General features: G+C 37.3%; 2 protein-coding genes across 5 annotated transcripts in view; one reads left to right on the top strand and one right to left on the bottom strand.

The window, feature by feature from the left end:
- The window catches only part of USH2A (usherin), an 809712-nt gene extending 806651 nt beyond the window's left edge, over nt 1–3061 (top strand). The window contains exons 70-71 of the mRNA XM_033195653.1: nt 317–538; nt 2910–3061. Of these exons, the coding sequence (XP_033051544.1) occupies nt 317–538; nt 2910–2999 (312 nt within the window). The 3' untranslated portion in view covers nt 3000–3061. The remainder of the gene's footprint in view (nt 1–316; nt 539–2909) is intronic.
- A 4603-nt stretch (nt 3062–7664) lies between these two features.
- KCTD3 (potassium channel tetramerization domain containing 3) overlaps nt 7665–16037 on the bottom strand; it is a 57052-nt gene continuing 48679 nt past the window's right edge. For 3 of the 4 annotated variants that reach the window (XM_033195651.1, XM_033195649.1, XM_033195652.1), the window contains 3 exons: nt 10399–10583; nt 10176–10314; nt 7666–9412 (listed from right to left, as the gene is read on the bottom strand). In XM_033195651.1, coding sequence (XP_033051542.1) covers nt 8851–9412; nt 10176–10314; nt 10399–10583 — 886 coding nt within the window. In that variant the 3' untranslated portion in view covers nt 7666–8850. Of the gene's footprint in view, nt 9413–10175; nt 10315–10398; nt 10584–16037 lie in introns of all 4 variants that reach the window. The other variant, XM_033195648.1, reaches the window with a different exon arrangement.

The following is a 16037-nucleotide window of genomic DNA, read 5'->3' as shown; positions in this document are numbered from 1 at the left end:
AGAAAGCCCTTGCCCCACAGGGAACAACAGCCAGAGCACCAGTGCATGAACTCTGTAGGTGCCAAAAACACTGGCCACCTAACTTGAGTATTAGCTCATCATCTCATCATTCTTACCAAGAAACCCGGGGTCACAGTGTTCTGGGTGCTCATAGCTGCTAAATTCTGTGGGTGACAGGTGTTCCCTTCATTGACAAAGTGACAATTGTCAGGAGACAGTCGTTCCCTTCACTGACAATGTGTGAGCCACAATCCTCTGTCATATTTCAAGCCCATATTCCTTATATGTGAATCACTCACAGCAACTTCCTTCTCAGGGATTAGCCGATACTAAAATTCCCCGGTCTGGGACACCCGTGAGTATTCGCAGCAACCGGAGCGCATGTGTCCTGCGCATCCCAAGCCAAAGCCAAACCGGCCTAACCTACTCCCAGGGTTCTCTCCACCGCAGTGTCAGCCAGCTCATGGATGTTCAAGACAAGAAAGTCTTGATGGACGACTCGCTGTGGGAAGCCATCATGGGCCACAACAGTGGACTGGTGAGTTGGTTTCCTCATACGGGGCCTTTGCTAAATATCCCAGAAAAATACTGGTATGGAACTGCCTGCACTTCGCCGAATGCAGCCCCATGGCACTCGCCTCTGAGCACTTACCCAGTGAGGTTTTAACAACTGGTTTACTAGCGTTACTACAATTGTTTGATAAGCAGGGTAGAAAATTTATCTTGTTCTTCTGGTATACAATAGATGCTTATTGGTCGGGCATGGTGGCTCACAGTTGTAATCCCAGCACTTGGGTAGGCTGAGGTAGGCAGATCACCTGAGGACAGGAATTTGAGACCTGCCTAGCCAACATGGTGAAACCCCGTCTCTATTAAAAATACAAAAATTCACCGGGCATGGTGGTGCGTGCCTGTAATCCCAGCTACTTGGGAGGCTGAGATAGGAGAATTGCTTGAACCCGGGAAGTGAAGGTTGCAGTGAGCCAAGATTGCACCATTGCACTCCAGCCTGGGCAACAGAGTGAGACTCTGTCTCAAATAATAATAATAATAATAATGTATAAATAAGCAGCAAGCAAGTTATACTTCATAAACTTGGAGCAGGAGGTGACTGGAAACATTGGAATGGGCTTAAAACAAGGCATAAAGTACAAGCACTTGTTTTACTAAAACAAAAAATGTTAGTATGTCCACCTTTTACTAATGGTGTATGGGTGGACGCAAAAAGAATATTTTGTATCAACAGGTGAACATGATTGCTTTCCAAACACTTAGGAAATGATGACAAATGAGGCTGTTACTATTTATAAGCTTCATCTTTCATAATTTCAGTCCAGTGGGTACAAATAATTGGCTCTTTGAAAGGTAATCTCTTCGTAATATAATATTTATTATCAGCCTCTGAGTGGTTGCAATAACAAAAATCTTAGAATTTTTGCCAACCATCAAATTTCATTGTGCTGTCTTCTTAGATGCCTGCTGCAGTACCATTCCACTGGGCCAGTGAGAAAATAAACAGATAACCAGCTAGGAAGTTAGCTCCTCTGTTTACTCCTCTGGGGTAAAATTATCCACCTCCATTTCTTTCAATCATCTGCTTCTGTTTTTTGGATTTACACTCGTCTTTCTCCTCCGAGTCCTCACTTTTCCTGCACTGAAAAGTTGATGACTTCCATGAAGCCTTTCTTGACTAATAGCAAATAATAAAGGGAGTTCCCTGGATCCAGGTTCCCTAACACTACAAAAAAATGTACAGTCCTTCTTGCCTGTTCAGAATGATTATGTAATATATACATATATATAATCTGCATGATAAAATTACAGGTTGTTTGATGTTGTTGTAATCTCAGTTACATTATTTCATTTCAGATCTGAAGTTTTTAAAAGGCAGGGATAATTATATTTGGTTGAAACAAGGAATTGCTAATTGATCATTTTTTTACATGCAAAACATTTTTTTACATACAATTGCTATACATTCAACATAATACATTGAAAGTTCAGATGAATTATTTCACCTAATCTTCACAAACTGTAGGAAGTAGGTTCTATTGTCATTCTCATTTTTTTACAAAAAGAATTGAGGTTTAGAGAGGTGAGTGATTTAATGAGAGATTACACAGCTAGCAATTATTTTCATGGGTTTGGGTTCTTAAAAACATCATCTGACTACAGAACTCCTATTTGTAACTATTATACTGTATTGTCATTTTTGCTTGCTTTTCACAGTACTAATAATGGGCAATGTGCAACGGGACTCAGTACAAGCTTTTGAAGGTGCCAATACTTGGCAAGTTATCTCTTTATTATAACATTGTAACCAACATTACTAATCCTATTTGATAAATACAAAATACAGCACAAGAGTGGGAAGAAATGGAACACAAAAAGCTTGCATTCTGGCTCTTCCATTTACTATTTGAACTAAATCTTTATATATGTGTGTATATATATGTGTATATATATGGATCACCTGAGGTCAGGAGTTCAAGAACAGACTGGCCAACATGGTGAAATCCCGTTTCTACTAAAAATACAAAAACTAGCTGTGTGTGTGTGTGTTGTGTGTGTGTGTGTGTGTGTGTGTGTGTGTGTATCTGTATATCCCACTCTACAGATGAGTAGACTGAGGTTTCTGAGGCTTAGAAAGGTTAAAATATGACACAATATAACCCTCAAACCAGATACACATTTTGAATTAGTCTAAAGTTCATTTGTGCATGTGATGTGATCCTTTCAATGAGAAATTTAAGGCAAGGACTGTTGCAGACCTCACCATAGTGTTGAGAATAAAATGTTAAGCCTTTAATACTTATTACTTTTTACATATAATTGATATAATTATAAACTGATAGCAAATACTATTGATGGCAACTATTGTAGCCAATGATGATTGGCTTATTTTTCAGTATGTGGATAAAGAGGACCTGATGAACGCCATCAAGGGTTTCAGCTCAGTGACTAAGGAACACACCACATTCACGGACACCCACCTGTAAAGGATGGAAGCCCAGAAGACGTAACCCTGGAATGCAACCTCTGTACCCCTTTCCTCCTGGGTTATCACTGACATGTCATAAATGCTGAAAAGCCATTGTTTATTATCCTATAATTATTTAAAGAAATGACTGTTTTGAAAGCGTTCCTTCTTAATAGAGGTCTAAGAAATGATATTTTTCTGGTTGTCTGAAATGAGAAGTAATATTCATATAAAAATACTTGGTTTGCTCTTATTTTGTGGAAGATAAAGTATGTAATTGTCACTTGGTTCTGTTTGGCAGTGATGCTACTGGTTAACTGAATAATCAGTGCCAATTTCAAGATGGCCTACAGTTGTTAGAAGTAGTAAGTTAGTTACTGGCTCAAAAACTAAATGATTCTATTGAAAGGATGTCACTGCTGTTCATTTCTATCTGCCATTTCTGTCAGGGTTGACATAATCCTGCAAGAACAGTTATTCTAATGATCACAGCTGCTAAATGAAATCCCAAACTTTGCACCAGGTCAATAAACTTTGCTGAAGGTTCTATTTATTTACAATACATAGGGTTACTCACCAAACTTTTTGACAAGGCAACATATAACTTACACATAAATGTCTCTGTTCTTGCATTTATGAATTTTCCAAAAATCTAAGGAGTAAAATGCTTATTTATACATTTTGAAGAGAAAACAAAGTGTTTCAATAGGAACACCTCTACTTGAACCAATGTTTTTATTTCACATATTTTATAGTTTTGAAACTCTAGTTTCTCTTAAAATTGTGAATTCACTGAATATCAGAGAATACTGACATCTTCAACTTAACACATTGCAAATGTAAACTACTGTTCTATTTGCAATATTTAATTAGGCTGCATGAAATTTTAAAAGGAAAAATGTATCTGTTCCTTCTAGTATTAACATATATACATGTAAAGACAAGACTACACCTATGTGTATATATATCATGTATATATTACTCTGTACTATATCCCTTCTTTTTGGAGAACTACCCATTATTTTAATCATAGAATCATTAAGAACAGATGATATGCAACAGTACCAATTCTCATGGTTCAAAAATGTCTATCATTTGCTCTAGTTGGATTACAAAGTCATTGGTCCAAGTCCAGTGGCAAGAAAAATTTTCTTGCAGATCATCCACATAAAATCAAGGATATTTGAATTTGTTCTTCATGGAAAACAGAATAAGAAAACTTCTCGTCTTCCTTCATCCTTAAAGGTCTTATTGACCCCAGGAAAATATTATGACTCTGTCTAACACACAATACTCACAATACTTTGTGAATCTACACCCAGAGGCAGGCATAAATTTGTAAAGGGATAGTCTTACTTACTCTGCCTGAAAACAATGAATTACCCCAGGGCCCAACAGTAAAAGATTGTGGACTTTGGGGGTATTGAGATTTCATCCAGCTCTGTGAGAGAGCAGCTCCTCAGACTGACCAACTCCTAGACAGTTTGCCAACCATAAGTGTCAAAAGCACAGGCCAGTATTAAGCAGAAGTTCTACCACCTTATTAGAACTGCTATAAGCAAAAACATCTGAAATAAATGTGCATATCTGACAGTGACTGTACATAATATGAAATATATAGTTCTCGCCAAGTTTTTATACTTTCTGAAATGAAAACATAGGATTGATTAGTTTACTGATTTTTATTCCCATATGCCGATTCTGGGACAATTAAGTTAAGGCTGGCACAAATAAGCATTAACCAAGGTTGTGTCCAGCTCCTGTGAGCTACTTAAGGTATATAGGGAAGGAGTAGTCACAAACTTGCATCCTAATCCTTGGTGGACTCTTCTAAGAATAGTTTGCTAGTCACAAAGCATAGTCTACAAATACGCTTTGCTAGATTCAGAAGATTGAGCTTATCCTGATTTTTGAAAAATTAACCAGGTACCTTTATCGCTGTGTATTTTTAAAAGCACAGTATAAACTTTTGACAGAACACATAAAAAAATACAGAACTGCAGGAGATTTTATCTTGGATCATTATCCATTTAATCATCAAATTAGACATGAACTCAGCTGAATCATTTACATTTTGACTCCACAGCTTAGGGCAGACAGAAGCCTGTATGACTTCTGCCCAGAACACTGTCCCTTGCTACATGCCTAAGTTTACTTGTATTTATACATTTCACAGAACCCTAAGATGTTGCTTTGCTACTTTAAGTGGTATTGCGTGCCAAGCATCTATTATACGAACTGCAGACTCGCCCCTAGAGATTCTGATTCAGTTGGTCTAGGGTGTGTGGCTGAGGCATTAGTACTTCTTAAAGCTTCCAGGTGTTCTCATGTTGAGACCCACTTGTCTGGACGGAGGGAGAGGGAAACAAAGAACAAAGGTGACTAAGATGGCTTACTTCCGGGTTCTTCATCACCAAATTTCCCGCGCCCGGGGAAGGCACAGGTCAACTGCGCAGGCGCAGCATGATGTCCGACCGAGGAAACCGAAACCTACCTGGCCACACGGCCCTCTACCGGCCCGCATCCCGCCTGCCGCCGTCCCACTCCCAGGCCCAAGACACAAAAGCCGCTCCCGGCAGGAGCGCGGCGGGAACTTCCTGGGCCCTCTTCACATGCGGACCCAGGAACCTCGCTGGAGAATGCCGGAGCGAACTTCCTCGGCCCATTCTCGTATGCAGACCCAGGAACCTCGCCCAAGAAAGCCGAAGTGACTTCCTCGGCCTCCACCGCCGGAGACCAGTGAACTTCGCCCTTTCTTCCGTCACATTGGCTAGTTAATAAAGTTTCTTTTTACCTTGCCTACTTGCCTTTTCTCTGGCGCCTGCTCTGGTGGTCGCATAAAACAAATCACCACTGATGTTCCATAACCTGGAAGAAATCATGTACAGGAATAATATACTACACACAGGGACTATGCTCCTTGGCTCACCACTTCTCCCTTATAAACAGTGAGCAGTTCTCGATGAACCTCTTTCAATTTAAATCTCCTGACTCACGTTTTATCAATTGTACATGCCACATTCTCAGCTTAAGAACTACCATGTTTTGTTATTCTTAATATTAACTGTTTGATAAGAGTAAACAGTTGTTTTTTAATAAACTCTAAGAAATGTGTTTATAGGTAATCTATTGTAATTTTCACTAAATGGAACCCAAGTATGAAGCTGTTATGGTATCATATACTGATGTAAAAATCATGCTGGCATCCATGAACAACCAGTAAATAAAACATCATCCAGGTGGAAGAATTCATTAATAAGGAACTTAATTATTTCCCAGTTATCACAAATGAATAGTTGATTTCCAATGCACAGATATCATGTAAACTAAAGATGGTTTGCTTAATAAATACTTAAATGTGAACTAATTCTGGCTTAATATATTTATTAAAAAATACTCTTAACAGCTCTGAGTTACACATAAATGATAAAATTATGCCTATTTAAGAAAGTAGGATGTTCTGGATAATTTCTCAACCAACAATGTACATTAGAATGAACTGTGTACTATTATTATGTATCAACCAGCAGATTCAAATTCAGCAGGACTGCAGTGGGAGTGAGGCCTGGGCAACTATATGTGTCTTAACAAACCTGGATAAGAGCCAGGAACAGGACCACAGACTCTTGAAACAGGAAGACTTGGGTTCAAAAGTTGGCTCAGTAAGTAACAAGCTGTGTCACTAAGTTATTTATCCCCCGTGGGTCTCAGTGATCTCATCTGTGAAATGAGGATAACATCACTTATCCTATTGTTATGAAAATAACTTCTTTCCATGAAAATTACGATTCTGTTTTCATTTTTCATCAATCACACAAAGTACACAGATTCATTTCAACTTTTTTTCCTCCCACCAACAGCAACCCTAATGAGGTAGGTATAATGAAAAAACTTAGGCATAATGGGGTCAATCTGACAAATTAAGTGTCAGAGGAGACATAAACCACTGCTCTAACATCAAGGTTCAATCTCGTATAAGCAAAAGAAACAAACAAGATTTGACTTGTACTATAATGCAATCTAGTATAGTCAGTTTCCTTTTTATGTGATTCTATCATGTAATAGTTACTACCTTCTTTTTTTTTTTTGAGACGGAGTCTCGCTCTGTCGCCCAGGCTGGAGTGCAGTGGCCGGATCTCAGCTCACTGCAAGCTCTGCCTCCCAGGTTTACGCCATTCTCCTGCCTCAGCCTCCCAAGTAGCTGGGACTACAGGCGTCCACCACCTCGCCCGGCTAGATTTTTGTATTTTTTAGTAGAGATGGGGTTTCACCGTGTTAGCCAGGATGGTCTCGATCTCCTGACCTTGTGATCCACCCGTCTCGGCCTCCCAAAGTGCTGGGATTACAGGCTTGAGCCACCGCGCCCAGCCTACTACCTTCTTTTTAATGGCCTTTTATTCCTGGTCACTAGTCTACTTCTTTCCTTCATTTTCTTACTTGCCCACCCAACTTTCACATAACTGTGATAAAGAGGAGGAAGAGTGTAAGATCATTACAATCTTAGTAATTTTGAAATTATGCTTTGTCTAATACTTTCTTTCATTGATAATATAACTTATTTTCCACACATATTAACTTCTCCCTCCCCCCATTTTTTTAAATTATGGGAAGAAGCAAAAAAATGAACAAACATATACAGCACACTTTAAACAGAACTGTTCCTTAAATAACTGAAAACACATGCTCATAATCATTTTTATTTGATTTAATTGATAAATAAATACAAGAGAACTGTTGTGAAACCACTGGCAATATAGTAAACTTTAAAGATTTTATTTCAACTTCACTCACTTATATTTCTTGGAATGGGGATATATACATTATTCACCAATAAATGCTAATGCTTTAAATTTACAATTACCGTATTTGTAGAAACCTGAAGATCATTCCAATTAAATGAAAAAAAAATTGTACAAAAAAGTTCTTTTGCTCTTACAATTCAAAATACATTCAAATTCACATTCTTACAGCAGCCAAAACCTTAAACCCAAAATTCAGAACTGCAGTTCCACAAGTGAATAAAGTAGTGTTTTAATTTGATTATCATGATTGTTAATTAACACTGAAAAAAAAATATGGTGGTTCCTAAAACAAGACAGGTTAGCAACTGGTATGGCTTTCCCTTCTGGGCACTCAAAGCCTTGCCCTTGATTATTATTTTTATTTCATCTTTTCAAACACAGACAACTGCTCCAACTTGAAAGTTTCAATGGAATTTTGGCATTGAATATTGCTAATGGTTGCTAAGATTTAAGAACTCCCAATGATGAGAATCAGAAAATGACGCAAGACTAAATTAAAATCATCCTAAAAGACTTACTACATAGTGGTATCTGGTATTCAATATCAATAGTGTTTTTGAATAACATGACATGTTTTTCACAAACATAGCACCTCATCAAATATCTGGTAAACACTCTGCAATCACAATAAGGGTTGGGAGACCAAGTTCCAAAGACAATTATGTGATTCACTTAAAGGTAACACTGCAAGACAAGTCTCAGGCATGATGAAGATTAGGAATGCAGTCTGCTGCTTCCCATGCTCTAAAGGGATGCTCACCTATATGGGCACCATCCTATTAAGATGTGGTACTATGTTTCCAAACCAATAAAAGTAGGTAAGTGTTAAAATGGACTCCTGCTTTATAAATGATCTGTTAAATGTACTTGTAAAATTAAAAAAATTTCCAAAATGTCAAGAGATATGATTACTGTCTCTCATTATCCCAAGTAATTCTGTTAAAAAGATATTAAATGATGTCCAATTTTATCTTGTAAAGTTTTAGTGTAAAAACTAATGTATTAAAATTCAGGAAAGTTTAACTTTCATCTAAATGTAACAAAACAACTATTCATTTTGGTGAGTTTTCACAAGCTGTACTCCTGACCTGATGAATCACTTTTTTTATGCCGAGGAGATGGAGTAGTCTTTGTAGGAGATGGGGACGCAGTACCAGGGGAGTCAGTTCCTCCATCAGAAGTACTTGGTGATGAGACCAGATAGGGAACTTTCTTTCTTCCAAGGAATCCTCCCCCTTCAAATCCTCCTTTCTTCCTAAACTCTATTTTATTTTCATTTTCGTCTTCTGATGACCTTTTCTTGGATTCTGAAAAACCTTCAGCTATTTTATACACTTCCAATCCACTATCCAATTCTCTCAAACTTTTTATTTCTACTCCAGGAGACTTTCTCTCAGATATATTACATTCCCCTGTCGCCCCTTTCACTTCAGCTTGTATTGGACCCAAGTTACCATTTTCAGGGACAGCTCTTTCTACATTTCTGTTCAAATTAATAGTCTGGAAGTCCCTATAACTGTGAAAGCTCTCAGTCCTTCTTGCCCTTGCTAATAAAGGACTTTCTCTGTAAGGCCTCATGGAACCATAAGTAGCTGCTTCATGGACGGTATCATGGTGCTGAAGCTGAAGGCTGAAATACAGTTTTTAAAAATGACAGTTCAGATTTCACTCTTTGATTTTTCAGGAACATATTAATTAAACAACCAATAAAACATACTACATAAACATATAAAGTGTATTATATCCATTTCTCTTTATAAAATATACTTATCAAGTACTCTTTATTACATAGATGGTATATAAAATTACTAATGCAAATAATACCATCATATATTCACAGAGATGCTGAATTTTTGAACAGCTAAAAAAAAGATGGGAGGAAAAATCCTTGAAACTAATATGAAACCAACATAATTCAGTATTTAGCCCCTGGTTCTTCAGACTTTGGAATTTATCAATATGATAACTAAAAAGACATTACGGAACTTTATATTACAAGTACATAATGTTTAAATGTAAGACTAGACAACATAATAGAATCACAGATTAATACTGTCCCTGAGACAGGACAATAATTAAAGCTTCACATACTAACCAAGGTGACATGTGATTTTCCTAATTTCCTTTGAATAAATTCTTGATCACATAATAGGCTTCCAATTTGGCAGCAATTCACAAAATAAGTTAAAAGGCAAAAAATATTTTTCTATGAAAAGAAACAGATATGCCTATCAAGAAATTTAGTAAAACTGTTAAAAAATTAACATAATGTCTGAATATAAAATGTACCTTGAAAAGTATGGCTTTCTAGAACAACTATGTGATTACAGTATTTCAGTCAATTTCCCCAAAACAAATAAATTTTGTTTATAATACCCAACTCTTTAACCTACCTAGAATTTGATTCTCGTAAGTGGCTATGCTGAACTACAGAAGTTGCCGGACTGATGTTAGGAGTAGCACAGCGAGATGTGCTCAGATCACATTGATCCAGTAATTTGAGTAGCTCTTCCTCAGTTGGACCACCTACATCTTAGGAGAACAAATAGTCGTCATAATCGCTTATGTGAAAAGCTTAACCTTGTGACAAAAACATCTTTCTGCATGAGAACCTACCCTTATCTTCACTTTTGTTAACCATATCCATAGCAGTGGTCAGATCCCACATTTGAATGCTGCCATTTGTATGGCCTGTGAACAAGTAACGCCTCGGTCTCGAGCCCATCCTACTGGATCCTTCACATTCCCTCACTGTAAATGAAGATATTGTAGTACAGTCAACAGCCTGGATCTCACATATTCTGCAAAAGAAAAGCAGAAAGAGCCCTGATGGGAATGAGCAATTATTTAAAAAGAAGCTATGAAACTAAAAAGGCAGAAAGAAATAAAGCAAGCAAACATGGTATACTAGAAAAGACTTTTAAAAAATCGTTTAAAATTTATGTGTAAATTTTAAAAATCTGAAACCAGAAGAAATATACAGCTCTATGGAGATAGCCCATATTGTATCCATCATTAGGATAATACTCTTAACTTTAAAAAAAGATTTTTATGGCTATTTGATTTTCATAAAAGATAAAAAGAACCCGAGAGAGAACAATTACTATCCACATTAACAAATGAGGAAACCAAGGGATAACATCAGCAAATGATTTTTTTTCCAAAGTCATGTAAGGGCTACCTGAATTGTACTTGGCTGAATTAGTTATCCCAGCCTACTTCAGAGTTGAGGGAGTTTATTAAAAAATAAAAATCGGTATAGGCAAACGCAAGTTCAAAAAAATAGACAAAGAAAAAATATCACCCACATGAATTTGAGAAACATACAGGAATAGAGTATGAAGCTTAGATGAGCTTCCTAGTAGGCCGGACAAAAAGGAGGGAAAAAGTTAATTCCTACATGCCCACATGTAGTGATAAAGACTATCCTAGTCTCATTCTTGATCTCAAGGTTTGTGAATACAGGAATAAACAAACCAAAGTATTTTTCCTGTACTCTCATGCAACAATCAACTCTAAGGAAAGTGAAAGTTTACCTCCAAATGCCCTTTAGTTATGTGGGCTCTTGGCTGGATCTAGAAACCAAACTGACACCACACAGACTGACGAGAGAGAAGTATATAGGTTTTATTAGTTTTATATGTACATGGGAATCTTCACCAGAGAGTGAGGTCCAAAGAAGCAGCCAAAGCAAGATGCTTTTACACAATTAGACAAAGAATGATAAACTGGAGAACAAATGACAGGATAAAGAAAATCTGACTAGAGGCAGTACCTTTCTAACGGAGTCACTAGAAGATATGTATATATTATACATATACATATACATATATATATATAGTGGGACAATGCAAAGCTAGTGGAAGGTAAGCATATTCACTCAGGTCCACTGCAGCCCCCAGTTCCCACTCTCTTGTCCTGGTACAGGGAGGATAACACTCCCAGAAAATCTTTTGGCTTGCTGCATGTAAAAAAAGAGAGAGGTCAGCTATCTCCTTCTGAAATGACAATTTCTCCAATGTTTTCACCTCAAAATAATCAATATACCAATTTGGCATATTTTGGAGTAGAATGTCCTTCACTACTTCCCAACAAAAAGGGTTCTGTGACCAAATGGGGTGGAGGGGTTCACCAAACACAAAGCAAGCAATCGATTCTCCAGCAGACACCAGCTAAGTGTCCTCTAATTCAATTTAATTCTGACACTGTCTGTCATATCAGCTAGTGTGACAGGTAGAAGACTCAGTCTCACAAAGCTGAGCTCCACTTCAGAGGCTGATCACAAGCCTCAGGTTATTTTGCCTGTGCTTCTAACTGAGTGTAAATCAGGGTTCCCAGAGCCTCCTCCTTAGGTTCAACTAATTTCCTAGAGTGGCTCACAGAATTCAGAGAAAAACTCACATTAACTGGTTAATTACAAAGGGTACAGATGAACAATAGATTCCCAGGGTAAGGTGTGTGGGAAAGAGCATGGAGCTTCCATGCCCTCCCTGGGCACGCCACCCTCCAGAACCTCCAGGTTTTCAGCTATCTGGAAGCCCTCTGAAGTCAGTTATTATTATTATTTTAATGGAGGCTTCATTACATAAGCATGATTGATTAAATCATTGGCCATTGATGATCAACTTAGCCTTCAGCTCCTCTCCCCTTCTCAAAGGTTGCAGGGTGGGGCTGAAAGTGTCAATCTTCTACTCCCATCTTGGTCTTTCTGGTGACCTGCCATCAGTCAACTCACTGGCATACAAAAAGACACTTATCATTTGGAAGACTTCAAGACTTTTTGAAGGTATATACCAGGAAGCAGAGACAAAGACCAAATACGTATTTCACAATATCACACAAAAGAAGTTTTTAATATTTTGCCAATATAAAGTTTGAAAGAATTATTTTCATGGGCATTATCAGATTTTAAAATTCCCCCTTTTTTTAGTTGCTAGGGTTTTTAAAAATCATAAATAGATGATGAATTGTCAGATTTTATTCCTGTATCTATCAAGATGATCATAATTTAGTGAATTACATTTATTTTTAAATAATATCTGTAAATTGATTTAAAATGTCCAACAACCCCCTCTTCAGATTCCTGTTAATGTTTCAAATAAAACAAATCAACATTTGTATGCATATGAAAACTTGGGTCTCAGAAAATACCCTCAGAAGCAAAGTTTCTCTCTGACCTGCAAGGCAAGCCATAGAGACAATCTTCTTTTTCCCCAAGGTGGGTCAGAGAAACCAGAACCCTCTTTCCCCAAAGCTAGCCATGAAGCACAAAAATATTACCCTAACAGTTCCCTATCTTTCTGTGAACAGCTGGCCATAAAGAAATTAAGGCCCTCACTACAGAGGGGTTCTGCCCCATCCCTGGGAGAAAGGAACGCCACACGGAGACAGTTCCCGCAGGATTTCTCTACTCAGTCTATTTGTGTTAACTTACACCTTTTTGTCCAGTCACAGTTCTACATGGCTGTCCTTGCTTTTTCTAACCTAAACGTAAAAATGGACACTTTTCCTTCTGTCTTTGGGTCTTCATTCTGAAGGCTCTCGTGCCATATAAAAGTATAATAAAATCAATTTGTAATGTTTTCTCCTGCTAGCCTATCTTTTGTCATAGGGGTATCCACTGTGACCCTAATGCTTCTACAAAACTAACATAATTTTGCTCTTTTTTTCCCCTATGGAATAGATTTTGTAAAACTCCTTTATATTTAAAATTTTCTACAAGGTTTTTTTCCTGCTTCCTTTAAATAAAACCCTTTCATTTCACTTCTCACTATTAGGAGCCTGAACTGTCCTTAAACAAAATCTTTGGTTCACTATAGATTTATAAAGGGCTGATTTTCTATTCAATTCTACAGAGTAATTTCTGCATGTTATTTTTGTAACTATAGCTTTTCCTTTGGAATCATAAACTTAAAAATTATAAAATTTGTTTTATTATGCAGAAATTGTAGTTGATTATAACACACTGTTACTGTTAGAAATAACTGAAAGGGGAATATTAGAAATAACAGAAGAGGGGATATTAGAATTAAATAAGTAAATATGATATACTACATTGTTAGAGAATGTTACGATACCAGTTTTAAAAACATTTGGCAATTTCTTCACTGAATATGCAGAGAACACTAAATCACAGTAATTTAGGGAATCTGAGATAATGAATTTTAATGTAAAAATTTCATCTCTCAAATAATTTATTCACCAAAATATTAAGAGAGATGTTGAAAATGCAACCATAAAATTTTAAAATCAACAGGATTAGTAACATTAAAATGAAAATCAAATGATTCTATACCTAGAAAACCCCATAGTCTCTGCCAAAGGCTCCTAGATTCAATAAACAACTTCAGCAAAGTTTTAAAAAACAAAATCAATGTACCAAAATCAGTAGCATTTCTATACAGCAATTACCATTAAAACTGAGAGCCAAATCAAGAATGCAATCCCATTAACAATAGCCACAAAAAGAATAAAATACCTAGACATACAGCAAACCAGAGAGGTGAAAGATCTTTACAACAAGAATTACAAAACACTGCTCAAAGAAAGCAGACAACACAAACAAATGGAAAAACATTCCATGACCATGGATAGAAAGAATTAATCTTGTTAAAATGGCCATGCTACACAAAGTAATTACATCAATGCTGTTCTTATCAAACTACCAAGGATATTTTTCATAGAACTAGAAAAAACTATTTCTAGGCCAGGCACAGTGGCGCATGCCTGTAATCCCAGCACTTTGGGAGGCAGAGGTGGGTGGATCACGAGGTCAGGGGATCAAGACCATCCTGGCTAACACAGTGAAACCCCGTCTCTAAAGATGCAAAAAATTAGTCGGCGTGGTGGCATGTGTCTGTAATCCCAGCTACTCAGGAGGCAGAGGCAGGAGAATGGCATGAACCAGGGAGGCGGAGCTTGCAGTAAGCCGAGATTGTGCCACTGCACTCCAGCCTGGGCGACAGAGCGAGATTCCATCTCAAAAACAAAATAAAACAAAACAAAACAAAACTATTCAAAAGTTCATATGAAACCAAAAAAGAGCCCAAATAGCCAAAGCAATCCTAAGCAAATGAACAAATCCAGAGACGTCACACTACCCAACTTTAAACTATCCTACAAGGCTACAGTAACTAAAATAGCATGGTACTGGTACAAAAACAAACACACAGACCAATGGAACAGGATGGAGAACCCAGAAAACAAAGCCACATACTTGCAACCACCTGATCTTCAACAAAGCTGATAATAAACAATGGGGAAAGGACTCCCTATTCAATAAATGGTGCTGGGATTACTGGCTAGCCATTTGCAGAAGATTCAAATTCAATCCCTTCCTCTCACTACATACAAAAATCAACAAAAGATGGATTAAAGACTTAAATGTAAAACCTAAAACTGTAAAAACCCTAGAAGGAAATCGAGGAAATATTATTCTGGACATCAGCCCTGGCAAAGATTTCATGACAAAGACTCCAAAAGCAACTGCAACAAAAACAAAAATTGACAAGTGGGACCTTCCTTACCAAAGTAAAGAGCACTTGCGCCACAAAAACTATCAACAGAGTAAACAGACAACCTACAGGATAGGAGAAAATATCTGCAAACTATGCATCTGACAAAGGTCTAATATCCAGCATCTATAAGGAACTTAAATCAGCAAGTAAAACACGACTCCATTAAAAAGTGGGAAAAGGACATGAGCAGACACATGTCTGGAGGTTGCAGTGAGCCGAGATCGCGCCACAGCATTCTAGCCTGGCAACAGAGCAAGACTCTGTCTCATTCATAAATAAATGAATAAATAAATAAAATGAAAACAATAACCTTCCTAATGGACTCTTAATAGGAATTTTACTTTTTTCATTTGTTTGACATGCAAAAAAACTTTTTCCCTGCAACTTTTAAGTTCTGGGCTACATGTGCAGGATGTGCAGGTCTGTTACATAGGTAAACATGTGCCATACTGGTTTGCTGCATAGATCAACCTGTCACCTAGGTATTAAGCCTGGCATCCATTAGCTATTCTTCCTGATGCACTCGCTCTCTCCATCCTCCGTCACCCCCAACAGGCTCCCTGTTGTCTGTTGTTCCCTCCCATGTGTCCATGTATTCTCATCGTCAAAAAATTTGTTTTTAAAGCAGAGAAATGTTGACGTAAAATCTGAGGTTATAAATAATAATTTTAAAAGAAGTAAAATTTCAGTCAAAAGGAAGAGGAAATTAACTTCTACTGTACATCTATTATGGTTAGG

Source organism: Trachypithecus francoisi, unplaced genomic scaffold (genome assembly GCF_009764315.1).
Source record: "Trachypithecus francoisi isolate TF-2019V2 unplaced genomic scaffold, Tfra_2.0 Lachesis_group5, whole genome shotgun sequence".
Classification (NCBI taxonomy): Eukaryota; Metazoa; Chordata; class Mammalia; order Primates; family Cercopithecidae; genus Trachypithecus; species Trachypithecus francoisi.
The sequence above is the reverse complement of the archived record's forward strand: the minus strand, read 5'-3'. Positions and strand labels throughout refer to the sequence as shown.